Genomic DNA, 23,830 nt, shown 5'->3' on the forward strand with positions numbered 1-23,830 from the left:
GCAGTTGGTTGAGCATCTGACTCTTGGTTTCTGGTCAGGTCATGATCTCAGGGTCCTGGGATCAAGTCCTGTACCTGGCTAACAGCACAGTCAGCTTGAGACTTTCTCTCTGCTCCTCCCCTCTGCATGCTCTCTTTTTTCTCTCTTAACAGATAAATCTTGTTTCTTTTCAAAGAGGTGTAGTGCCTTGACTACACTTTGCACTCAGTAAATGTTTATTCAATGACAGATCAAAGGAGGACTCAGGAAGTCAGAAATGCCTTCTCAGGCTTTTAAAAAATTAGTTTGTTTTCACTGAGTGGCCATAATTCATAATCTCCCTTACTTGCCTATTCTTCCTTTAGCTTCCCAGTCGTGCCACCGCAGGTCACTGTCCTTTATCCAATCAACCCGTCCTACCCCAGAGACATACAAGCGCGTCTCTTAGGTATTTTCTCCCTCAACACTCAACTCCAAATATCCAACTACATGCCTCTGAATGCAATTAATTATTTCATTAATAATAATAATAATTCATTCGTGAATTAACTATTTCACTGGGTGGTAAGTCAGTGAGCCCAGGCCCCTTGGATTATGCAGGAAAGTCTCTGAATTTAAGGTTACTGGAGGAGTATGCTGGAATACATCCCATCGCAATGCTACCCTCTATACTGGAGTCCTTTAATAATTAGCAGAATGGCCCTGGGCAGCACAGTCCTCTGGGCCTTGATATTACTACCTGGAAAGCAGGTATAATACTGCCCTGCCACATTCACAGGGCTGCTGGGGGGGCTCCATGCGAGAATGATTGGGGGAAAACCCCAGTAATGACGGCACTTATTTAATTCAAAGTCAGGCGCTGCGGTAAGCATCAGGATACTGAGACGGGAGGAGGCTGGGGCTGAAGGCTGAGCCCCACTTGCTGATGAGGGCTTTCATCAAAGCGAGCAGCCCACAGCTCCGCCCGCTGGGGTGAGGCCGCACGGCGGGGCGGTTCGAAGGCTCGGACTCCGCCCGGCTCCACCACTAACCGCGCGGCCTTGGGCACGTAGCTTAGGCACTCCGGTGGAACGGTTCCCAGGATTGTGGCAAGAACGGAGCGAGATGACATATTTAAAGGGCTGGGCGGAGGTGTCGGCACTACAACTCACTTCAGCTTTTACCATTCCGGCATTTGGTTTTTTAATAGATTTATGGGCGCTATCGTGACGTCTGCGGCGCTCGGCGGGAAGCTGGTGTGGAGTCTAGGGGACCCCCGAAGGGCGTGCGACCGCGGACAAGCCGCCCCTCTTCCGGACTTCGGTTTCCCGCCTCAGAAAGAAAATGGATAGATGGGTCTACACCCGCCCTTCCAACTCCGCACCCAGCGGCGCCCGGCGGGGAAGCGACCCTTCCCGGTGGGGAAACTCCCACCGCCCCAAAAGGTGGGGTAGGGGCGGGGCGGGGGTGGGGCCTGGCGGGGGTCGGGTCCTGCCGCCGCTCACCTCTAGGCTGTAGTTACCCCGGATGGCGGTGAAGTCGTCCAGGGCTTCGGCCGCGCTCCCCTCGTCCAGGTTCAGCTCCTGGCACAGGGCCTGCAGCGCCTCCCCGGCCGCGGCGACGACCGCTGCCCCCTCAGCGTGGGGTTCGTCCTCGAACATCCCCTCAGGCCGCGGTCACAGCCCCCCGGCTCCTTTCTCCCTCCTGGGCGCTCTACCCACAACCACCCGCGCCAAAGCGCGCGAAAGTCGGTGGCTTCAGAGCGACCTCTCTCCGATAGTCTGCATCCGCGTTTCTCCTCAAAAAGTCCGTTTCACCTCCAGGGCATTCCGTGGTCTCGCTCTGAAACTGTGATAAGAAGATGGACCTCGGTTCCAGGAAAAAAACCTAGGCTTGGTCTTTGGCCGGCCGTGGTGAACAGCCGGCTTAGTAAATTGGTGCGGAGGGATCGGCAGCCGCGCGCAGAGTCGACTGGGAATTGTAGTCCATATCCTGCCTTGACTCCCGCGGGTCCACTCTGGTCTCACCAGCTCATTGGTTCGGGCCGGGCTGCCTATCACGAGGTGTCCTCCATCGTCTTAGGGAGAAGCCTCGTTTGTACCACTAACCCGTGGGCCTGGATTTGTCACTGCCCCGCCAAACATAGTCTGACTGCCCCACTAGTTAGGAGGGAGGCAGGAACAGAAAAAAAGTGGTTCTGTGACAGCGGGAGATCTCAGGTCTCTGTCCCCTGCGTCCAGTGAGTGGAGCGACTGAAGGGCTGGCGAGGCAAACCAGGCTTGACCTGGGCTGAAAGCACTGCAGTGATAAGCTCTCAGGAGCTTGGGAACTGTCCTGGGAAAGACCATGGTCGTTCCAGGCTTGAGCTTGGCCTGAGCATTAAGCCTGAAGGCATGGAACTGGTCTCCAAGCCGAAACCCCTTCTCCAGGAAGAGCCAGAGTGATCCAGGGCATGTCCCTCCTTGGCTCAAAATCTTTCAGTGTATTCCTCTTGCCTTAAAATAGTATCCAAACTCCTTTGGATGCCCCCACAGGGTCCCTGTGATCTGGCCTCACCTCATTGCCCCCACCCAAGTGTCTAATGAGTGCAGCCTCACTGCTTTGTTTTGGGACCTTGAAAATGTCAAGTGCCCAAGCTAGTTCTTGCCTCAAGGCCTTTGTCACACACTGGCCAAATGGCCCCAAATACTCTATACCAGGTCTTTGCTTGTCTGGCTCCTGCTTGTCATTCAAGATCAACTGTTACCTTCTCAGCTCCTTCCTTAGCACTAAAGGAGCCAACCCACCCCTCTAATACCCCCATTTAATTGTCTTCATAGCCCCATATCACTATCTGAAATTATCTTGTTTATTCACTGGCTCTTCCTACTAAAATGTGAGTTGCATGAGAGCAGGGGCCTTTTTTTCCTGTTCACTGTATTACAAAGTTTAGATTAGTGCCTGGCTCATAGCTGGCCACTTAGTACTTAAAAGTATGTTTGAAAAGCTGCAAAGAGCCCACTGATGCTTGGATGAGGGAAGGAGTCACCAGTGATGAAAATGGAAGACAGGTCAAGGTAGGTTGCAGAGGACCTCATATGCCCCACTAAAAGCCTAAACGTTGTCAGTGGGGGGTTTTAATGAAAAGAGGTGAGGAATGACCAATAATGTTCTGGGAAGGTCCCTCTGGCTACAGCAGGACACATGGATTGGATGGGGTAGAGACTAGAGGTATGGAGATAGTAGGAGCTGGTCCAGATAGTAGGAGCTGGTCCAGCTGGTCCAGACTAGAGGTATGGAGATAGTAGGAGCCAGTCTGGAGGGAGGTCTCTTAGAACTGAATGGGGCACTGCTAGAGAGGGAAGAGTCCCCGGTAACAGAAATTTCCATCTAAGTCAAGAGGGTAAAAAGTGATGTTGTTAACAAAATGGTAGTAGAAGCAGAATGACGAGATCAGTTCCAGAGCAGTTGTGTTTGTGATGCCTCAGGAACTTTGGCATCAGAGGAGACTGTTGGATCCTAGAAGGTATCCCCTCTCTCCTCTCTCCCAGCAATTTCCCAGTCTTCTACACTGTCCACACCTGGAGAAGGGTGGGACTTGGGAACCCTCTGCAAGCTGGGTGTCAGATAAGTAAAGTCTCAAACTCCTCTCACCCTCCAAATTCAAAATCAAACTGAAACATCCATGTGGCACTTCCAACGCTTCTTCCTTCTAGAAGCTACTACTGCAGTTGACTTTAGCACCACCTCACTATTCTTGGGAGGAGATGTAGTGTCTGCACAGAGACTCTCCTCCTGTTAGTATTTAGAGGATTGGTATGTGTAGTTGAGGGGAGGTCTGTCTCCCATGCCAAGGGGTCTGTAACAGGGTTTATCATCCTTTCCCCTAACTTTTCTTTTCCTGTCAGCAAAGAAATGTCAGGATTAGTGGAGATAACATGAGTGAAGTCCCTCTTGGAGTGGCTTATTTTCTAATTAACCTGTGCTTATTTGAGAGAAGGCTTCAGGAGTAGGGACATGAGGATTTGGGAATATTCAGGCAATACCTGAAGCCTAGGGAGCAGGGAGGGAGGGTGTTGGCATAAGAAGGGACTCAAGGGGAGAAACTTTAGAAATGCCTAAATTTCAGAGATGGGCAGAATTTGAGGAATGAATGAGTTAAACTGTCCACAGAGGTATAAAAATAAAGGAGTGGTCTCTCAGAGGCCAGGAAAGAAGTAACTCCACAGAGCCTAACACTGCAGATAATAGAATTCAAAGAAGACCTCTTATACTATCATCCATATATTTTCTAAAAAGATTTTGTTTACTTATTTGACAGAGAGATCACAAGTAGACAGAGCAGCAGGCAGAGGGAGAGGAGGAAGCAGGCTCCCCACTGAGCAGAGCACCTGATGCAGGGCTCAATCCCAGGACTCTGGCTGGGATCATGACCTGAGCCGAAGGCAGAGGCTTTAACCCACTGAGCCACCCAGGTGCCCCTATCATGTTTTTAGTGACATTTGCTTGCAGTTTTCTGTACCATGGTAGGAATGAAAGCTGGGAAGGAAAGTCAGAAAGTTGAAAGTAGGAAGTAAAAGCTTCTAAGAAGTTTGGTGGTAGAGAGGAAAAAGGAAGGGAATTTTCTAGCATAGAGGAAACACAAGTATGTGAATAGTCAGGGACAAGAGCAGGCGGAGAGAGATTGAAGATAAAGAGCTTACTGAGTTAGCCAGGCCCTAAAAAAGTGACCAAGCCAAGAATCTGGAGCTTGGCCTTCTTCTTGGTATAGCTCCTGTCTGGAAGGTTATAACCTTGTATCTAGATTAAGCAGAACTGCTAGGTGCTCTTCTGAGTGCAAAATAGAGCAACATGCAGTAGGAAGTTGAGAGTGATAAAGGTTTGGAACAACTGTTGAGAAATATCACTCGGTCTATCAAATGTAAACATTATGGTCGGAATTTTTTGAGTTGGAACAACTGTTGAGAAATATCACTCGGTCTGTCAAATGTAAACATTATGGTCGGAATTTTTTGAGGAGAAAAAAGTAAAACTAAGTCTGCTCCCATGAGATCCTGGCTTTCATAGCTGGTCCTGGATAAGATCACTAGAGTTGAGAAGCCTCAAGTTTTTTGCTTTTGCCATAACTAATCAATTTTTTTCTTTCTTTCTTTCTTTTCTTTCTTTTTTTTTTTTTTAAAGACATATATTTGAGAGAGAGACAGTGAGAGAGAACATGAGAGAGCAGAAAGTCAGAGGGAGAAGCAGACTCCCTGTGGAGCTGGGAGCCAGATGCAGGACTCCATCCTGGGACTCCAGGATCATGACCTGAGCCAAAAGCAGTTGCTTAACCAACTGAGCCACCTAGGCACCCAACCAGTTTCTTTTTTTTTAATCCAGATCTGAACTGTAGAGGGTGATTCTGACCTTGAAAAGAAACCATGAAAAAAGGAAAGAGCTCTCAGGGATTATAAACCAAACCAAACCAGAGACTCTCCCATTTTTCATTTCTATAGTGGTTTGGCTTTCAGTGAATTGCAGTATATGGACTCTAGCCTGTTTCTACTTTGCTACTGGATTTGGTTCTCCTGATTCTTTTCACACTTCATGCATACTGAGTCCTGAAAATCCTTCATTTCTTCATTCTACAAATGTTTACTGAATGCCTGCTATGTGCAAGATACTGATTCTTCCTTTGTTGTGACTTTCAGATCACCCAGACTTGAACTGATGGGCTTTGCTGGCTTAAAAATGATCCAAGAACAAAAGAGGCCCCTCTCAAATGTTTATCCAGCAAACAAAAAATGAGAAACATTTTTCCTCCTCTTCAGGACTGGATCTAGGATCTTTGGATTTTCAGTAAGTCATATCCTGTCTGCATAAGGCCTTCCACTTTCATTTCCTATCTTATGATTCACCTGATCTGTAACCTTTTACATCAAATCAATGAGTTACTTTTTTAAAAAAAAGATTTTACTTATTTATTTGACACAGAGAGAGAGATCACAAGCGGGCAGAGAGGCAGGCAGAGAGAGAAGAGGAAGCAGGCTCCCTGCTGAGCAGAGAGCCTGATTCGGGGTTCGATCCCAGGACCTGAGATCATGACCTGAGCCGAAGGCAGAGGCTTAACCCACTGAGCCACCCAGGTGCCCCTCAAATCAATCAGTTACTTCTATGACTTTTTCTTTTGCCATGTTGTAATTCTCAGACTCTCCTGAATTGAATTATTAGTAAGTACAGGCCTTGGCATTGAGGCCAAGATGAAAGGAAAATACTCTTATGTTCTCTTATTTCCCGTATGAAGTTAAGTTGAGCAGTACTCCCCCTGCCCCCCCACACACCTCTTTTAGTTTAGTGTAACTAAACTATGTCTTTGGTTTTCAATAAATAATACTGCCATGGTCACCAACCTCCCTCTACCACCTGCCCCCAAACCAGTCCATCGTTTCCTCTTAATCATTGACTCCTCAGCTCCTTCATCCCCTACAGCTAGTCACTTAATCTTGTGGATTCCTCTTCTACCAGGTTTCTAGTTATCTTTCAACATTTTAGGTTTTCTCTTCCAATCCACCTTACATTTAGTTACTAGTTTTTCTCAAGCAGCATTTATATCATGTCAGTTTCTCAAAACTCTGCAGGGGTTCACACTATTACAACTGAATCAGGCTTAGGCAGCTTAGCGACGAGGACACATCTCTCAGATCCAGCTATACCTGCATGCTTCTTTTTCTTTCATCAATATGCTCTCCCTACTTTTTTAAAATCAGGGTTCATGTTGGTTTTTATTTTTTTCTTATTATCCAGTGGTGTGCCCATGTAACACTAAACTGAATTTTGAATAGGAAAGTATGAATACTGAAACATTTATTCTGCCTTTCATTTCTGCTCTGCTACATCCTCTAGGTTGTTCCTATTTTGATTCCACTGTGTGACGGGCTCTGTGATTAGCCTCCCTGTTGTGGTTTAATATTTCATAGTTCCCCAGAGCATGTGTCCAGAGCCTGATTAAGGCCTTTGGAGGCTCCCAAACTAAAAAGATTATAGTGTACACCCTCCCAATTGTCATTTAAAATATAAACAATTCTAAACCGCAGAGTAAGTGTAAGAAAGTATAACAAAGTTCTGGCTTTTTCCCAGCATGGCTATTTCATTTTGAAATTCCTTCAAAAACTTTTTATCCTTTGGCTTTGTTATGCCTAAGCAGGTACTTGGTGAGCGCATGTTCCTCTAATAAAAAACTACTTACCTAACCTTCTAACTGTCAAAAAAAGCAGTTAATAGTTGTGGGGGAGGGGCTAGACCTGATCTCATCACTCTTGCTGTTCTTGGTCCTCAAAAGAAACACTAAAGTGGTGGTCCTTGAGCTGGGTCCTTACAAGGAAAGTAGTGCCAGTCCTAGTCACAAAGACAATTAAATGATTTTCATCCCTCTTCATTTACACTTTGGGGAAATCAGAAACTGAAAAGACCATTTTAACTTAAAAATGTAATTCTAGGGTTTATTCAACAAAATCTATACCAAAATCTATGGCACTCAATTTGGTCAAAGGAGGATATTTCAAGATAGCATTTTCTTTTAACTTTTCCTTTCAGAAATTGTCTGACATAGACATAATTCTACCTATGACCAAAACTTATGACCACTTTTGTTTCCATACATACTTGGATTAATCCATACATACCTGGATTAATCCTGCTCCCCCTTAAAAAAAGGAGAAGGGGGTGCCTGGGTGGCTCAGTGGGTTAAAGCCTCTGCCTTCTGCTCAGGTCATGATCCCAGGTACTGGGATCAAGCCCAAATCGGGCGCTCTGCTCAGCAGGGAGCCTGCTTCCCCCTCTATCTCTGCCTGCCTCTCTGCCTACTTGTGATCTCTCTCTGTGTCAAATAAATAAATAAAATCTTAAAAAAAAAAAAAAGGAGAGAGGGAAACAAGCCATAAGTCGCTTTTAACAAAGAGAACAAACTGAGGGTTGATGGAGGGAGGTGGGTGGGAGATGGGCTAGATGGGTGATAAGTATTAAACAGGACATTTGTTGTGATGAGCACTGGGTGTTGTAGGTAAGTGATGAATCACTGAATTCTACTCCAGAAACCAATATTGAACTATATGTTAACTAACAAAATTTAAATTAAAAAAAAAAAAGGGAAAAAATGGTTTATGAAAGACATTTTTTTTTTTTAAATTTTATTTATTTGACAGACAGAGATCACAAGTAGACAGAGAGGCAGGCAGAGAGAAAGGAGGAAGCAGGCTCTCTGCTGAGCAGAGAGCCCGCCCCGGGGCTCCACCCCAGGACCCTGAGATCACGACCTGAGCTGAAGGCAGAGGCTTAAACCATTGAGCCACCCAGGCACCCCTGAAAGACATTCTTAAATAAAGTTGTCATCCATCTCTGGAAAGAAGAAACCCTGCTCCCCCTTAATCCTAGAAAAGCTGGAAAACTGAACATTTTAAAGATTTTATTTATTTATTTGACAGAGAGATCACAAGTAGGGAGGAAGCAAGCTCCCTGCTGAGCAGAGAGCCCCAGGACCCTGGGATCATGACCCTGAGCAAAGGCAGAGGCTTTAACCTACTGAGCCACCCACGTGCCCCGTATTTCCACATCTTAAAATATGTTATCCTGTCAGTATAGCTGATTCTTTTCTTTTTTTTTTTTTTTAAATTTTATTTAATATTTGAGAGAGAGAGCGTGAGCGCACAAGAGGGGGAGGGTCAGAGGGAAAAGCAGACTCCCCGATGAGTGGGGAACCCACTGTGGGGTTGGATCCTTGGGACTCAGAAACCATTACCTGAATCAAATGCAGACACTTAACTGAGTAAGCCACCCAGGTGCCCCAGTATACCTGATTTTTTTTTTTTAAGATTTTATTTATTTGACAGAGAGAGAGAGATCACAAGTAGGCAGAGAGGCAGGTAGAGAGAGAGAGAGGAGGGGAAGCTGGCTCCTTGCTGAGCAGAGAGCCTGATGCGGGGCTCGATCCCAGGACCCTGAGATCATGACCTGAGCCGAAGGCAGAGGCTTAACCCACTGAGCTACCCAGATGCCCCAGTATAGCTGATTCTTAAATGAATGAATTTAAGATTACGAATGGGTCCATTTAGAGCAAACAGACTAAAGATTATTTTACACATGCATCCAAATAAGATATCTGGAAATATACATAAAAAACTGGAAACTGTAGTTACTTAAGCAAAGAGGAATTCAATAGTGGTGAGCTAGGAACAAGGAAATTTACTTTTTACTCTGTATATTGATATGTTTTGAACTTTGTATTTACTCCAAAGATTAATCTAATAAATTTATGCTATAAAATAAAGGAAACAGACTGTCATGTATGTATGCTATGATATTTAAGATATTTTTTAGTACCTGTTTTTATTGATTAGCTGTTAATTGAAAAATGCACCTAAGAACTTCTAGGCATTTTGTCATTTCAGAAATGATTTTTCTCCATATATTTGATTTTGAAAAATAAGATGAAGGAATAGAGAAACATGAGTTAATTTCCATATGCAATCACAATGTCATTGCTATGGCCCTAAAGTTTGAAATGCAACAGGCAAAAGCAAAAATCCATGTAGTTAGAGCATGTTAGATGTTAACTGAATTTGTGACTAAAGTAACAAACCAAAGGCTAATTTCTTCAGTATATAAGTTTCTATGAATCAACATGAAAAAGGCTAACAAACATCCTCAAAATGAGGAAAGGATTTGCATACTTAGAAAAGGAAATAACATAGCATTGAAGACAGGAAAAGGTGCTCAACCTTTCTAAAAAGAAAAAAAAAAGCAAACTTAACCACTGAAAAAAACATTTTTTAACCTCTTCAGTTGTCAAAAATCCTAAAGTTTGAAAATGCTTCAGTGACTCCTCATTTCAGAATGAAGCCAAACTCTTTGTCATGGCCTACCAGTCACTGGGAATTTGGGTCTGGTCCTTGATTTAACTTCTTTTCCTTCTGCCTTTATTTGCTTTTTCATCCTCCCCTAGTCATCCTGGCCTTCTGATGCTTCCTGGAATACCCTAGGCGACCCTATGCATTATGACTTTTGAAATGCCTATTTCCGTTGCCAATAATAATCTTTCCCCAGGTCTGCAGAGTTAACTTCCTTACTTCCTTCAAGTCTGCTCAAATATCACCCCATGAAACCCAGAAGCACTACACTCCTGATTCCTTAGACCCTGATCATTCTTTCCAGAACATATTCCAGCTTCTAACATACTATATGATTTTATGTTTATTTATACTATGTATTATTATACATAACATTATTTTTGTCCCCTGCTAGAAATATAAACCCCACTAGAGAAGGGATTTTGGTTTATTTCATTCACTGATGTGTTGTAATCACCTAGAACACTGCCTGAATCCAATAAATATTTGTAGAGTTAATGTCACATTGTGCTGGCAAGGTGGTAGGGAGAAAAGCATGCCCTTACATCTCTGGGGGGTAAAACTGTTATTACCTCCATAAAAGTCACTTGGCAGTATTTTAATTTGAAATGACAAGTGACATATCCTTCAACCTGGCAATTGCACTTTTAGAATTTTCTTCTGAAGACACGTTTGACCTTGTGTGAAATACACATATCTGTAGTTACTGTAGCATTTTTTGTGCCAAAGATTGGAAATTATCTAAGTGTCCATTATTTATTTGACAGAGAGAGATCACAAGTAGGCAGAAAGGAGGCAGAGAGAGAGGAAGGGAAGCAGGCTCCCTGCTGATCAGAGAGCCATATGCGGGCTCGATGTGGGGCTCTATCCCAGGACCCTGAGATTAGGACCTGAGCTGAAGGCAGAGGCTTTAACCCACTGAGCCACCCAGGTGCTCCTGCATTACCACTATAGTAAACTATATAATAATAAAACTATAATAAACCTATAATAATAGGCTATATATTATATACATTAGATTATGTATTATAGGTTATATATAGGTTAGATATTATATATGTAATATATATAAATATATTACAGTTTAGTAAAATTATAATAAACCAAGAAAAACAATGTTTTCTGAACTTCTCTCTTTGTAAACACTGTTTTTTAATTTCAAATAAACCCTGATTTAATATTCTGATTACAAAGTGTTCAGGAACAGGTTTTTCACATAAGGAATCAGATGCATAAGTATCTTGAGATTATTTTCGGATGTGGTCACTTACCGATTTTTTTTCCAAGGCAAAACCACTTAACTAATGTCTATTTCGCACACGTGTGAATTTTTTTTTTTTTTTAAGATTTTATTTATTTATTTGACAGAGAGAGATCACAAGTAGGCAGAGAGGCAGGCAGAGAGAGAGGAGGAAGCAGGCTCCCCACTGAGCAGAGAGCCCGATGCGGGGCTCGATCCCAGGACCCGGAGATCATGACCTGAGCCGAAGGCAGTGGCTTAACCCACTGAGCCACCCAGGCGCCCCACGTGTGAGTGTTTTAAAGATTTTATTTATTTGAGAGAGAGAGAGTGAGCAAGCAAGAGCACAAGTGGGGGGCTGATGGCAGAGGGAGAATCAGGCTCCCCTTTGAGAAGGGAGCCCAATGCAAGGATTGATCCCAGGACCCTGGCATCATGACCTGAGCTGAAGGCAGAGACAGACTAACTGAACCACTCAGGTGCCCCTGTGTGTGTGTGTGTGTTTTAAGTAGGCTCCACCACCCAGCTTGGGGCTTGAACTCGTGACCCTCAGATCAGGAATCAGATGCTCTACAGACTGAGCTAGCCTTCTGTGTTCTCTAATCTATTTCATGTTTATATTTCACTTTTGGAGGTGTCAAGGCCTGGGTGGTATTACAATATTAATATTTTAAACATCTTAAAAGATTCTTTAAAAAACGAGAATGCTATAACAATTTCATTAATTGTTAAGTATCAAAAAGTTCTGAAGTTCTGAATTAAAAGACCCTTTTATAACTTTTTAAATGCCATTTTCAATTATTTTAATAATTCCGTTGATGAAAATAATTTTGCAAAGGACTTTTGGCTTAGAATTTGAAAAAAGAAAAAAATTCTGACAAGATTATTTAAAGCTCTGAAACAGGGTACCACAAAGGAAGTAGTAGAAATGTGTTTGGCCTAATGACTATTTGAAAAAAAAAATTATTTTTTAAAAATGCAGTGGGATTGGTTAGCCAGACTTTATAATTCTGTGGGCTGTTAAACTGAAATGATAATCTGGGCAGTAATAGAACAAAAAAACTTAGAAATTATCAAGGCTTTTGCAGGGGAAACGCTTGTCTTCCCTAGAAAAATCAGTTTCTTTAATTTTAAGGTCAGAATACCTGAACTGTCTACAAATTCTTCTCCCTTTTAGCGTCCTGCCCTTTTTGCCACAAAAGTGATTTCCTAAGATCATCTGATACACAACCAAGAGTTTAAGCCAGCAGGATTTAGTAGGTATGATTTGCTTGGTGGATGGTTAAAAGACAAAGGTTTGGGAGATACATTCTTTTTTTTTTTTTAAGGTTATTTATTTACTTATTTGACAAACAGAGGCCAGAAGTAGGCAGAGAAGCAGGCAGAGACAGAGAGAGAGGGAAGCAGGCTCCCTTCTGAGCAGAGAGCCCGACACAGGGCTCGATCCCAGGACTCTGGGACCATGACCTGAGTCATGACCTGAGCCGAAGGCAGAGGCTTTAACCCACTGAGCCACCCAGGTGCCCCTGGGAGATACATTCTTATACGGAGTAAGGAGAACTGTGACCTCTTGTATATACTTGAGTGTCTGGAGAGGCAGATTCTTTGATTGTGGTGTTCTGAAGTGGTCTGGGGCAAGGTTTCACTAAAAACCACTGTGCAAGGGCCCACTAAGGCTGGATTCCATATTTGATATATCTTCTGTACTGTCTCAACTTTCTACCTTTTATCTCATTCACAGGTGAGCATCCTTTCTAGATTCTCAGATCCATCCCCTTTGCAACCTCTTCCTATATCCTTGCTTCCTTTAAAAATGTCCCTTTCTATATTCACACCACCATCTCTGTTAAAAGAAAATGGGGGAGGAAGGGACGGATAGCTCCTTCATAAAGATTCTTTGGTATCCACAGGAACCATTTTAAACCAGTGCCATCTTCCTTGATCAGACTATAAACTCTACAGGGTGAGAGAAAGTATAGAAGACATAACTAAATCATTCAATAACGGGCACATAGTCACCTTCTGTGGTGGGAAGTCCTCACCATTGTTCAGGAAGAATAGAATCCATCACTTCCCTCTGTGTTTTGTATAACAGAAGGCAGTTGTTAATTACCTTTTCTAATCCTTTTCCTCTGCTGTGTTCTGACAAGGGTTTGGGAAGAGGCAGAGAAACCAACTGATATGATAAAGGGTGCCTGGGTGGCTCAGTGGGTTAAGCCTCTGCCTTCAGCTCAGGTCATGCTCTCAGGATCCTGGGATCAAGCCCTGCAACTGGCTCTCTGCTCAGCAGGGAGCCTGCTTCCCTCTCTCTGCCTGCTGCTCTGACTATTTGTGATCTCTCTCTCTCTCTCTCTCTCTCTCAAATTAATAAATAAAAATAAATAAATAAATAAAAATCTTAAAAAGAAAAAAGAAAGCAACTGATATGATAGGTTTCTGGGATGACAGGAAAATCTCTGTTTCCCGCCATCACCTCCAGCCTCATTTCCAAATATCTCCTCTCCCCATTATGCTCAATAATGCCTAACACTTCTCAATTAGAGATTCATGCCTTGGGCTTAAGAGCTCTTCCTTGTTGAGTTCTTGGGTGGCTCAGTTGGTTAACCGTCTGCCTTTGGCTCAGGTCATGATTTCTGGGTCCTGAGATTGAGTCCCATACTCAGTGGGGAGTCGGCTTTGCCCTCTCCCTATGCCCCTCCTCCTGCTTGTGCTCTCTGGCTCTGTCTCTCTCTCAAATAAATAAAATCTTAAAAAAAAAAAAAAAAGACCTCTACCTTGTTAAAAAGCAAACATCCATGGTGCCTGGGTGGCTCAGTGAGTTAAAGCCTCTGTCTTCAGCTCAGGTCATGATCCCAGGATGCTGGGATCGAGCCCCACATCGGGCTCTCTGCTCAGAGGGGCCACTGCTTCCCCCCCTCCGCCCCGTCTGCCTTTCTGCCTACTTGTGATCTCTGTCTGTCAAATAAATAAATAAAATCTTAAAAAAAAAAAAAAAAGCAAACGTCCCTGGAAGACTTAAGGTCATTAAAACTTACATTATTAATCATTTCCACATAACAACTGATGAGGGAGCAGGAGGCTGGCTGAGAACAGAGCAGGGGCTGGCACCTTGCACCCCCTCTCCACCCACTCCCCTTGGTAACATGTGTGACATTTCACAGGCACCCCTGACTGCCCTAAAAGAAGAGCAAATGGTTATCTTGCAGAGATCACAGTCCTGCAAGGCAGGAGTCTCTCTTGGTTTATAAATGTCCTTGAGATTTACAACAAAGAAGTTACCTTATCAATAGCCCAATTTCCAAAGATATATAACTCAGTTTCTCAAGCCCTAACGTCACCCTCCCCTCCATAAAAAACTGAAGGAGACGGAGGTAGAAGGAAAAGTAAATAAAGTTAAATTTCTTTTAAGACGTAAATCTCACTAACAAGGACGTTTGATAGCAGGAATGTAACATTCCACCAGGAGACTCCCAATTGTCTTTATGTTAGTGCCTCATTAGAGGGAAAGTGGCCTTGGCTTGATAGTAACCAGGCCTTCAATATCCTGATAGTATTCTTTGCCCCAATAGCCCTTCTGAACACCCCTTTGTCCTCACCTACCCAACTCCTGTGTATATAACCAGCCACTCCTCACAACCCGGGGCAGCAGCTCTTCCTGCCCACGGGTCCTGTCCCCGTGCTTTAATAAACCACCATTTTGCACCAAAGATGTCTTAAGAATTCTTTCTTTAGTCGTCAGCTCCGAACCTCACCCCACCGAACCTGACTTAGGTTCTGGAACTTCATCAACAACCAGTTCATTAGAGAAAGGATAGAAAAGGACCTTGGAGCCAGGAAGGAGGGGGAATCTGAGAGGAGAGAGATTTTACAGTTTTACCTAGTGCAAGTTTACTTGCCAGGATTGACGTCTAGGAAATACTACCCTCCCCCCAATCCCATCTTTTACTTACATGATAGTTTAACCTTTTTTTTTTTTTTTAAGATTTTATTTATTTATTTGACAGAGAAAGACAGCAAAATAGGGAATACAAGCAGGGGGAGTGGGAGAGGGAGAAGAAGCAGGCTTCCCGCCAAGCGGGGAGCCTGATAGGGGGCTCAATCCCAGGATGCTGGGATCATGACCTGAGCCAAACGCAGACGGTTAACAACTGAGCCACCCAGGTGCTCCAGTTTAATCTTTCAATAAGAAAAAAAAAAAGTAATTTCTTATAAAGATGTATCTCAGTACAAGTAAGTAAAACAATATTCCGAGTAAAAAAAGTAAGACTCTAAAATAATAAAGACTTGGCTGGGTCAATAATAGATAGTGAATAATACCTTTTAATAGAATATGATGAAAATAAAACTGAAATCATATTCATTTATATTGAACTTTTAACATATTATAACACAAATGTCCAGACATTGTTGATTTGTATATTTAAAAAATTCTATAAAACACAAACCTATGTCTGAGGAGAGCCTTATTAAAAAAAAAAATGGAGATATTTAGAATTACAGGACTTGTTACTGTAATCATTATTAAGTACTTTTTCAGCCTTTCCCAAACTGTTGAGGTAGTAAAAAGAAGACCTCTGCTTCTTCTTCTTCTTCTTTTTCTTCTTCAAGAAATCTCTATATCCAACATTGGGCTTGAACTCACCACTCCGAGATCAAGTTGCATGTTCTGCAAACTGGCCCCGCCAGGCACCCCAGACCTTTGCTTCTTAATGGATGCTTCTCTCTGTGAATTTTAACACAATGAAATATAAATAAGTACTGTATGTGCCCCTCCCTGTTGGTGGTATTACTCAGAAAATAAAAATCTGCTTGGAAGGAAAGGAACTCTGGCATAAATATGAATGAAGAGAACGGATTCTTTTCAAACTCTTACACGTCTCTGGAGATCTAATCCACATCCTAAACCTTGAGGTCTGTTTACTGCTGTGAGACAGGGTAGTACATGTGATCAAACCCAGGATTCAAGCAGTATTTCTTAAGAAAAACCACCACCTTTTGTTCTAAGTTCACTCTTCCACGGTGTTTGAAGCACATTCTATTCTATTGAAAAAATGAGGTATGATAATTTTGTTTTTATTATTTGGGGCTCAATATCACTTTACAACATTTTTTTTTTTTTTGGTTATATGAATTTGGAGTATGAGTTCAGCAACTGGGATTCATGGTAGAATAGTTCTGTATTTATTGACCATAGAGAGACAGAGTAGAGGAGAAAAGGGCAGAGCCGACCAGCCAAGGGTGTGGACTTTGCGGCCAGACTCTTACGTTTGAATCCCGGCATTCACTAGTTATGTGACTTAGGGCAAGTCATTTTCATCTTCTGTCCCTCAGTTTTCCCACATGTAAAATGGAGAGAACCATACATGGAGTGGTCGAGGATTCAAAGAGTTAATCATATAATGCCCTTAGAGTCTGGCTCATTGTAAACATTCATTAAGTGTTATTTTCACTGGATAACCCATAAAATGGATAGTTCAAAAGTGGAGAGTGAAGGTGGTTTAATGTAGTGAGGCCAAGGAGTAATTCAAATGTGCTCAGTGCACTGAAGTTTAGCATCCAGAGTCCATCCTCCAGGTGTCCTCTTGGCTCTGCTCAAGGGTGAAGATTTAATTCAGCAGACAGCTGGGGCCTGCACTTGGCTCAAAACTCCTAACTGCTAGTCTCAAATATGAAGACCTCCCTTGAGCAGGGATCCTCTTGAGGTGACACTTGGCATGCTGAGACAGCCCCTAAAACAAACCCAATTCACCATTAATCATAAAGAAGTGTATAAAGATGTCTTGGCAGAGGGCTGGGGGTGAAAGATGAAAATCAGGGGGACAGGGTGGTAAGGACTCGTGTTGCTCACTTTACAACAAAAACTTCATGTAGGGACACCTGGGTGGCTCAGTTGGTTAAGCAGCTGCCTTCGGCTCAGGTCATGATCCAGCGTCCTGGGATCGAGTCCCACATCGGGCTCCTTGCTTGGCAGGGAGCCTGCTTCTCCCTCTGACCCTGCCTGCCACTCTGTCTGCCTGTGCTCGCTCTCATTCTCTCTCTCTCTGACAAATAAATAAAATAAATAAAATCTTAAAAAAAAAAAAAAAACTTAATGTAATTCACTGTTGGGTGTGTCTATTTTTCACGTGCTAGTTGACTCATTTCCTCTCTTTTCTCATCACACCACATCCCGGAGGCCTCTCCGTTGCCCTAGACAGTTCTGCTGTGGCTCTCCACTTACCTTCCTCAACTGAACAAAAGCCTGGCAAGTAGACCAACAGTGACCATTTCTAATTCATCTGGTATGCCTCTTGGGGGTTCCTGCCCAAGTATTCACCCAACACAAACTAGTCTCTTTTTGGGGACACTTCTTGAAAATGTTCTCCGTCTATGCTTAAAGCAGACAGTGGGTGCTCAACAAACACTAGTTCCTATCCTGGAGTCACTTGAGGATCTGACAGTGGTTATAGGAGGGGGAATCAGGAAAATGAAAAAGAGAAGGAAAGAGTGAAAATCTTACAGGACTGGGGTATATTTAGTATTATATCACTTCAAAATTTTTTCCTTGCTTCAAGGTTTTTAAGGGAAAGACAAAGAAGGAGAAAGGCCACAGGGATTTTATAAAAATACATCAATAAATATCAAACTATGAGAATTGGTTGTTACTTTATTCTTAAGATTGTTGACAAGTAAATGGGGCTTTGACAAAAGACCCGACGGTACTAACACTGCAATATATTTTTTAATAATTCTAAAATTTTTGTATAAACACATAATGTATTATTAGCCCCAGGGGTACAGGTCTGTGAATTGCCAGGTTTACACACTTCACAGCACTCACCATAGCACATACCCTCCCCAGTGTCTAGAACCCAACTGCCCGCTCCCTAACCCCCTCCCCCAGCAACCCTCAGTTTGTTTTGTGAGATTAAGAGTCTCTTATGGTTTGTCTCCCTCCTGATCCCATCTTGTTTCATTTATTCTTTCCTACCCCCCAAACTCCCCCACGTTGCATCTCGACTTCCTCATAGCAGGGAGATCATATGATAGTTGTGTTTCTCCAATTGACTTATTTCACTAAGCATAATACCCTCTAGTTCCATCCATGTCATTGCAAATGGCAAGATTTCATTTCTTTTGATGGCTGCATAGTATTCTGTTGTATATATATATATACCACATCTTCTTTATCCATTCATCTGTTGATGGACATCTAAGTTCTTTCCATAGTTTGGCTATTGTGGACATTGCTGCTGTAAACACTTGGGTGCACATGCCCCTTTGGATCACTACGTTTGTATCTTTAGGGTAAATACCCAGTAGTGCAATTGCTGGGTCATACAGTAGCTCTATTTTCAACTTTTTGAGGAACCTCCATGCCTAACATTGCAATATTAACATTTATTTCGAATCTCTTTTGAAGCTGTGCTCCACCTGTTTACCAAGACTGTAACTTCATGGCAGTTCTGGCATGCCTCAAAAACTCAGCAGAATTTCACTATCTCTGCAGTTTAACCAAGAGCTGCCTTCCCTTATATATTCTAATTCGTTTTTTTTTTTTTAAAGATTTTATTTATTTATTTATTTGACAGAGAGAAATCACAAGTAGATGGAGAGGCAGGCAGAGAGTGAGCGAGAGAGAGAGGGAAGCAGGCTCCCTGCCGAGCAGAGAGCCCGATGCGGGACTCGATCCCAGGACCCTGAGATCATGACCTGAGCCGAAGGCAGCGGCTTAACCCACTGAGCCACCCAGGCGCCCTAATTCCTTATTTTTTTAAAAAAGATTTTATTTATTTATTGTCAGAGAGAGAGAGGGAGAGAACAAGCAAGGGGAGCACCAGGCAGAGATAGAAGCAGACTCTCTGCTGAGTGGGGAGCTTGATGTTGAGACTCAATCCCAGGACCCTGGGGATTATGACCTGAGCCAAAGGCAGACGCTTAACTGACTGAGCCAGGGGCCTCTATATTCTAATTTCTTAGAGATGTGGACAGCAAAAAATACATTCTGAGGTAATTAAATGGGTGGAGGTAGCTTCAGGCTGACATTGCATGTAGTCTGATTGAAAAAATGGGGCACTATTGTTTTTGTGGTTTCTGAAAGAATTAGTTTTTACCCGAAGTTACTTACCTTGCATTTCTAAGTAGGAAGACAGCTCATGAGCTTCCTCAACCCGCAAACGGACTGCCTGGAGTCTGGTTCAGCCCCCAACTTGTGCACTCGGAAGAGAGCCCGAGAGGCGAAGATGCGCAGGGAGGGCTCAGGATCACCCAGCAGATCTCTCAGATCTAAATGGTCAGAAAACCCAGGTTGGAGGTGAAGCTCTACGGAAATGATCACTGGTCCAGACCCCAAACAGCCAACAAGCCTACAGCAGCTGAGATAAAGGACGAACTTTTTCTAAGACCGTTTGAAAGTTATACATTTGTAGATCAATTCCAATTTTAACCCATGAAATTTATTCATCTTTGAATTGCCAAATAGTTTTTTCCTTTACAATAACCACACTGCTAAGTAGTCCACCTAAAGTCAAATCATCTGTACCTGTCAAGCTATGTTTAAGATGGTTGATTCTTAAGTTCCTGTGTTGGTCCTAGAGGCTACGCTTAAATCATTACTCCCTTTTAAGTTTTTTCTTAATTTTTTTTTTTAGTTGTTATGTTTCTTATTGCAAAATAAATAAATGTTAATTGTGTAGAAAATTTAGATAACAGATAGGCACTAGAAGAAAATCAGTTACCCATCATTCGACCACCTGAGAAAATCACTGTTATGTTTCTGTTTCTTTTTTCTATTCAGTTACACGTGTGCCTTTTGTTGAAATGGAACCACATTATACATATTACTTAATAATTTCTTATTTAATATTGCATCATTACTTATCCAAGTCATTAAAATTTCTTTCTGTAATATTTTTCATAGCTTTGGGGTGCTTGGCTGGCCTAGTTGGTACAGCATGCAACTTTCCATCTTGGGGTTGTGAGTTCAAGTCCATGTTGGGCATAGAGATTATACTTAATTAAAAAAATATTTTTCATGGCTTCATATGATTCTGTAATACTGGATATACTATACTTTATGAAACTAATTTCTTTGTATTTCTAATCTTGGATGTTTTCCATTTTTTGCTATTTTAAATAACACTAGAATGAACATTCCTGTACCGTTTCTGCTTATTTTCATAGGTTAAATTCTTAGCAATGAGACTGATATGTCAAAGTATAGATTTACTTAAAGGGTTTGACACATACTGCCAAACTCCCCTATAAAAAAGGTGTATCAGTCCATGCTCATATCAGCACAGTATATGATAATGTCAGTTTTTGGGTGTCTGGCTGGAACATGCAGAGAGCATGTGACTCTTGATCTCAGGGTCATGAGTTCAAGCCCCACGACTGGATGTAGAGATTACTAAAAAAAAAAAAAGAAAAAAAATTTTTAATTTTTATTTTTTAATAATAAACTTAAAAAAAAGATAATGTGGGGCACCTGGGTGGCTCAGTAGGTTAAAGCCTCTGTCTTTGGGTCAGGGCATAGTCCCAGGGTCCTGGGATCGAGCCCCACATCAGGTCTCTGTGCAGCAGGGAGCCTGCTTCCCCCTCTCTCTCTGCCTGCCTCTCTGCCTACTAGTGATCTCTGTCTGTCAAATAAATAAAATCTAAAATAAAAAAAAAAGATAATGTCAGCTTTCCCTTAACATATCTGTGTTATGTATTAATTAGTGTTCTTTGCCATTTTGACAGAAAAACTCATACTCATTTCTCAACATTGTTTTATTTTACAAACAGTTTGAAAAATTAATTTTTTTTTTTTTAAAGATTTTATTTATTTATTTGACAGAGAGAGATCACAAGTAGGCAGAGAGGCAGGCAGAGAGAGAGGAGGAAGCAGGCACCCTGGTGAGCAGAGAGCCCGACGTGGGACTCGATCCCAGGACTCTGAGATCATGACCTGAGCCAAAGGCAGCGGCTTAACCCACTGAGCCACCCAGGCGCCCGAAAAATTAATTTTTTAAAAAAGATTTAATTAATTTACTTGAGAGAGGGAGAGGGCAGAAGGAGCAGAGGGAGAGGGAGATGTGGCCTCCTGCTAAGTAGGGAATCTGATATACGGCTCTATCCCAGGACCTTGGGATCATGACCTGTGCTATGCTGAAGGCAAATGCTTAACTGACTGAGCCACCCAGGTGCCCAGGTGCTTTTTTTTTTTTTTTAAGATTTTATTTATTTATTTGAGAGGGAGCAAGCATGCACATGCACAAGTCAGGAGAGGAGCAGCGGGGAGGGAGAGGTTAAGATTCTCAAGCAGACTCCATGCTGAGCATAGAGCCTACATGCATGCTGAGCATAGAGTCTACATGGAGCTCGAGCTCACAACCCCAAGATCACAACGTGAGCAGAAACCAAGAGTTGGGTATCCAACCTAGCCACTACCCAGGTGCCCCTGTTTTCAAAATTTTAATTACTAGTAATAGTAAATATTTTTCATACATTTATTGGCCATTCATCTCCTATGAACTGCTTATTCATACTGCTTTCCACTTTTCTTTTGGGATCTACTGATTTATTTAAAGGATATGAACCTTTATCATATTGCAAATATATTCCCTAAATTTTTGTTTAGTTTTTGGTTTCGTCTGCTTTTTTTCAAAGTTGATTTAAATTTTTTTATATCGATAAATCTATCATTCTTTCACTTTATGGATCTGTCTCTGGTATCGTACTTAGATAAAGCTCTCTTTTTAAAAAAGTTTTATTTAATTAAATAATCTCTACACTCACTGTGGGGTTCAAACTCATGACCCCAAGATCAAGAGTCATATGCTTTACCAACTGAGCAAGCCAGGTGCCCCTAGGTTTTAATTTGTTTTTTGTTTTTAATTTCCAATTCTCCAAGAACTCGAAAATGCTCAGGGCATCTTCATAGTTTGAAGTTTTTTATTTCTTTTTTATTTTTTTTCAAGATTTTATTTATTTGAGAGAGAGAATGAGAGAGAGAGAGAGAGAGAGAAAACATGAGAAGAGGGAAGGTCAGAGGGAGAAGCAGACTCCCTGCCAAGAATCATGCCAAGACTCCCTCCAGAATCATGACCTGAGCCGAAGGCAGTCACTTAGCCAACTTAGCCACCCAGGCGCCCTCTTTTTTAAATTTTTTAAAAGTTTTATTTTTAAATTTTTTTAAAAAAGGTTTCATCTATTTATTTGATACATAGAGATCACAAGCAGGCAGAATGGCAGGCAGAGAGAGAGAGACAGAAGCAGGCTCCGTGCTGAGCAAGGAGCCCGATATGGGACTTAATCCCAGGATCCTGGTATCATGACCTGAGCCAAAGGCAGTCGTTTAACCGACTGAGCAACCCAGGTGCCCCTATTTTTAATTTTTTTAAGGATTTTGTCTATTTGAGAGAGAGTGAGTGAGCACAAGTTGGGAGTGGTGGTAGGCAGAGAGAAAGGGACAAGCAGATTCCCTGCTGAGCAGGGAGCCTAATGGGGCTTGATTCCAGAACCCTGGGATCATGACCAGAGCCAAAGACAGATGCTTAACTGACTGAGCCAGCTATCTGCCCCTAAAGAATTTATTTTTCCCCTTGAAGATTTTATTTATTCATTTGACAGACAGAGATCACAGGTAGGCAGAGAGAGAGAGGAGGAAGTAGGCTCCCCGCCGAGGAGAGAGCCTGACTCAGGGCTCAATCCCAGGACCCCGGGACCATGACCTGAGCTGAAGGCAGAGGCTTTAACCCACTGAGCCACCCAGGTGCCCCAAGATTTTAAGTAATCTCTACACTCAGTGTGGGGCTGGAACTCACTGTATATACTACAGAATGATTGCCACTACAACAAATCTAGTTAATATCCCTAATCATCTTTTTCTACAAGTATTTTCCCTTTTAATTTAATCAATTTATTTTACATGAACTCTACCCTTGATGTGGGGCTCAAACTTATGACCCTGAGACCAACAGTTGCATGCTCTATTGACTGAGCCAGCCAGGCATTCCTCACATAATGTTTCTTTTTCTTTTTAAAGGTTTTTATTTATTTATTGCCAGAGAGAAAGAAAGAACAAGCAGGGGGAGTGGAAGGCAGAGTGAGAGGGAGAAGCAGGCTTCCCACTGAGCAGGGAGCTCGATGTGGGGTTTGATCCCAGGACCCTGGGATTGTGATTGTGACCAGGGCCAAAGGCAGATGCTTAACCGACAGAGTCACCAAGGAGCTGCACCTCATAATCTTTCTTTTTCTTAAGGTTTTATTTATTTGTCAGAGAGAGAGAGCGAGAACGAGCATGAGTAAGCATAAGCAGGGGGCAGTAGCAGGCAGTGGGAGAAGCAGGCTTCCTTCCTGCTGAGCAAGGAGCCCAATGTTGGGACTTGATCCCAGCACCTTGGGATCATGACCTGAGCCAAAGACAGATGCTTAACCAACTGAGCCACCCAGGCCTCCCACTCTTATAATCTTTCTTTTCTTTTTAAAATTTTATTTATTTATTTGACAGACAGAGATCACAAGTAGGCAGAGAGGCAGGCAGAGAGAGGAAGAAGCAGGTTCCCTGCCGAGCAGAAAGCCCGATGCGGAACTGGATCCCAGGACCCTGGGATCATGACCCGAGCTGAAGGCAGAGGCTTTAACCCACTGAGCCACCCAGTTGCCCTCTCATAATCTTTCTTAAATAAGGTCCAGCTTCTGGCTATTTTACCAGTTACATATTTTTATTTTAAAGGAAGTGAATTGTTTAGGACTTTTCTTTTAAGATTTTTTTTTCTCAAGATTTATTTATTTGAGAGACAGAGAGCTA

The 23,830-nt window shown here is 42.6% G+C and overlaps 2 protein-coding genes and 1 long non-coding RNA gene across 5 annotated transcripts in view; 1 reads left to right on the top strand and 2 right to left on the bottom strand.

The window, feature by feature from the left end:
- Window positions 1-2,772, bottom strand: part of RBL1 (RB transcriptional corepressor like 1) — a 76,544-nt gene extending 73,772 nt beyond the window's left edge. For both annotated transcript variants that reach the window (XM_045084180.1, XM_045084179.1), the window contains exon 1: window positions 1,464-2,772. In XM_045084180.1, coding sequence (XP_044940115.1) covers window positions 1,464-1,619 — 156 coding nt within the window. In that variant the 5' untranslated portion in view covers window positions 1,620-2,772. The remainder of the gene's footprint in view (window positions 1-1,463) is intronic.
- LOC123393128 lies at window positions 852-19,888 on the top strand. Of its 2 annotated transcripts, none has more exons than XR_006607867.1 (3): window positions 852-1,403; window positions 5,628-5,775; window positions 19,180-19,888. It is a non-coding gene; the product is annotated as an uncharacterized LOC123393128 (long non-coding RNA). The 2 variants fall into 2 exon arrangements; XR_006607866.1 differs by having other exon boundaries at window positions 853-1,403; window positions 19,183-19,888.
- MROH8 (maestro heat like repeat family member 8) overlaps window positions 15,176-23,830 on the bottom strand; it is a 58,998-nt gene continuing 50,343 nt past the window's right edge. The window contains exons 23-24 of the mRNA XM_013053329.2: window positions 19,166-19,323; window positions 15,176-15,781 (exon numbers count right to left, since the gene is read on the bottom strand). Of these exons, the coding sequence (XP_012908783.2) occupies window positions 19,175-19,323 (149 nt within the window). The 3' untranslated portion in view covers window positions 15,176-15,781; window positions 19,166-19,174. The remainder of the gene's footprint in view (window positions 15,782-19,165; window positions 19,324-23,830) is intronic.

This window comes from Mustela putorius, unplaced genomic scaffold, assembly GCF_011764305.1.
Source record: "Mustela putorius furo isolate JIRA1106 unplaced genomic scaffold, ASM1176430v1.1 tig00000743_pilon_pilon_pilon, whole genome shotgun sequence".
NCBI classification, from domain to species: Eukaryota; Metazoa; Chordata; class Mammalia; order Carnivora; family Mustelidae; genus Mustela; species Mustela putorius.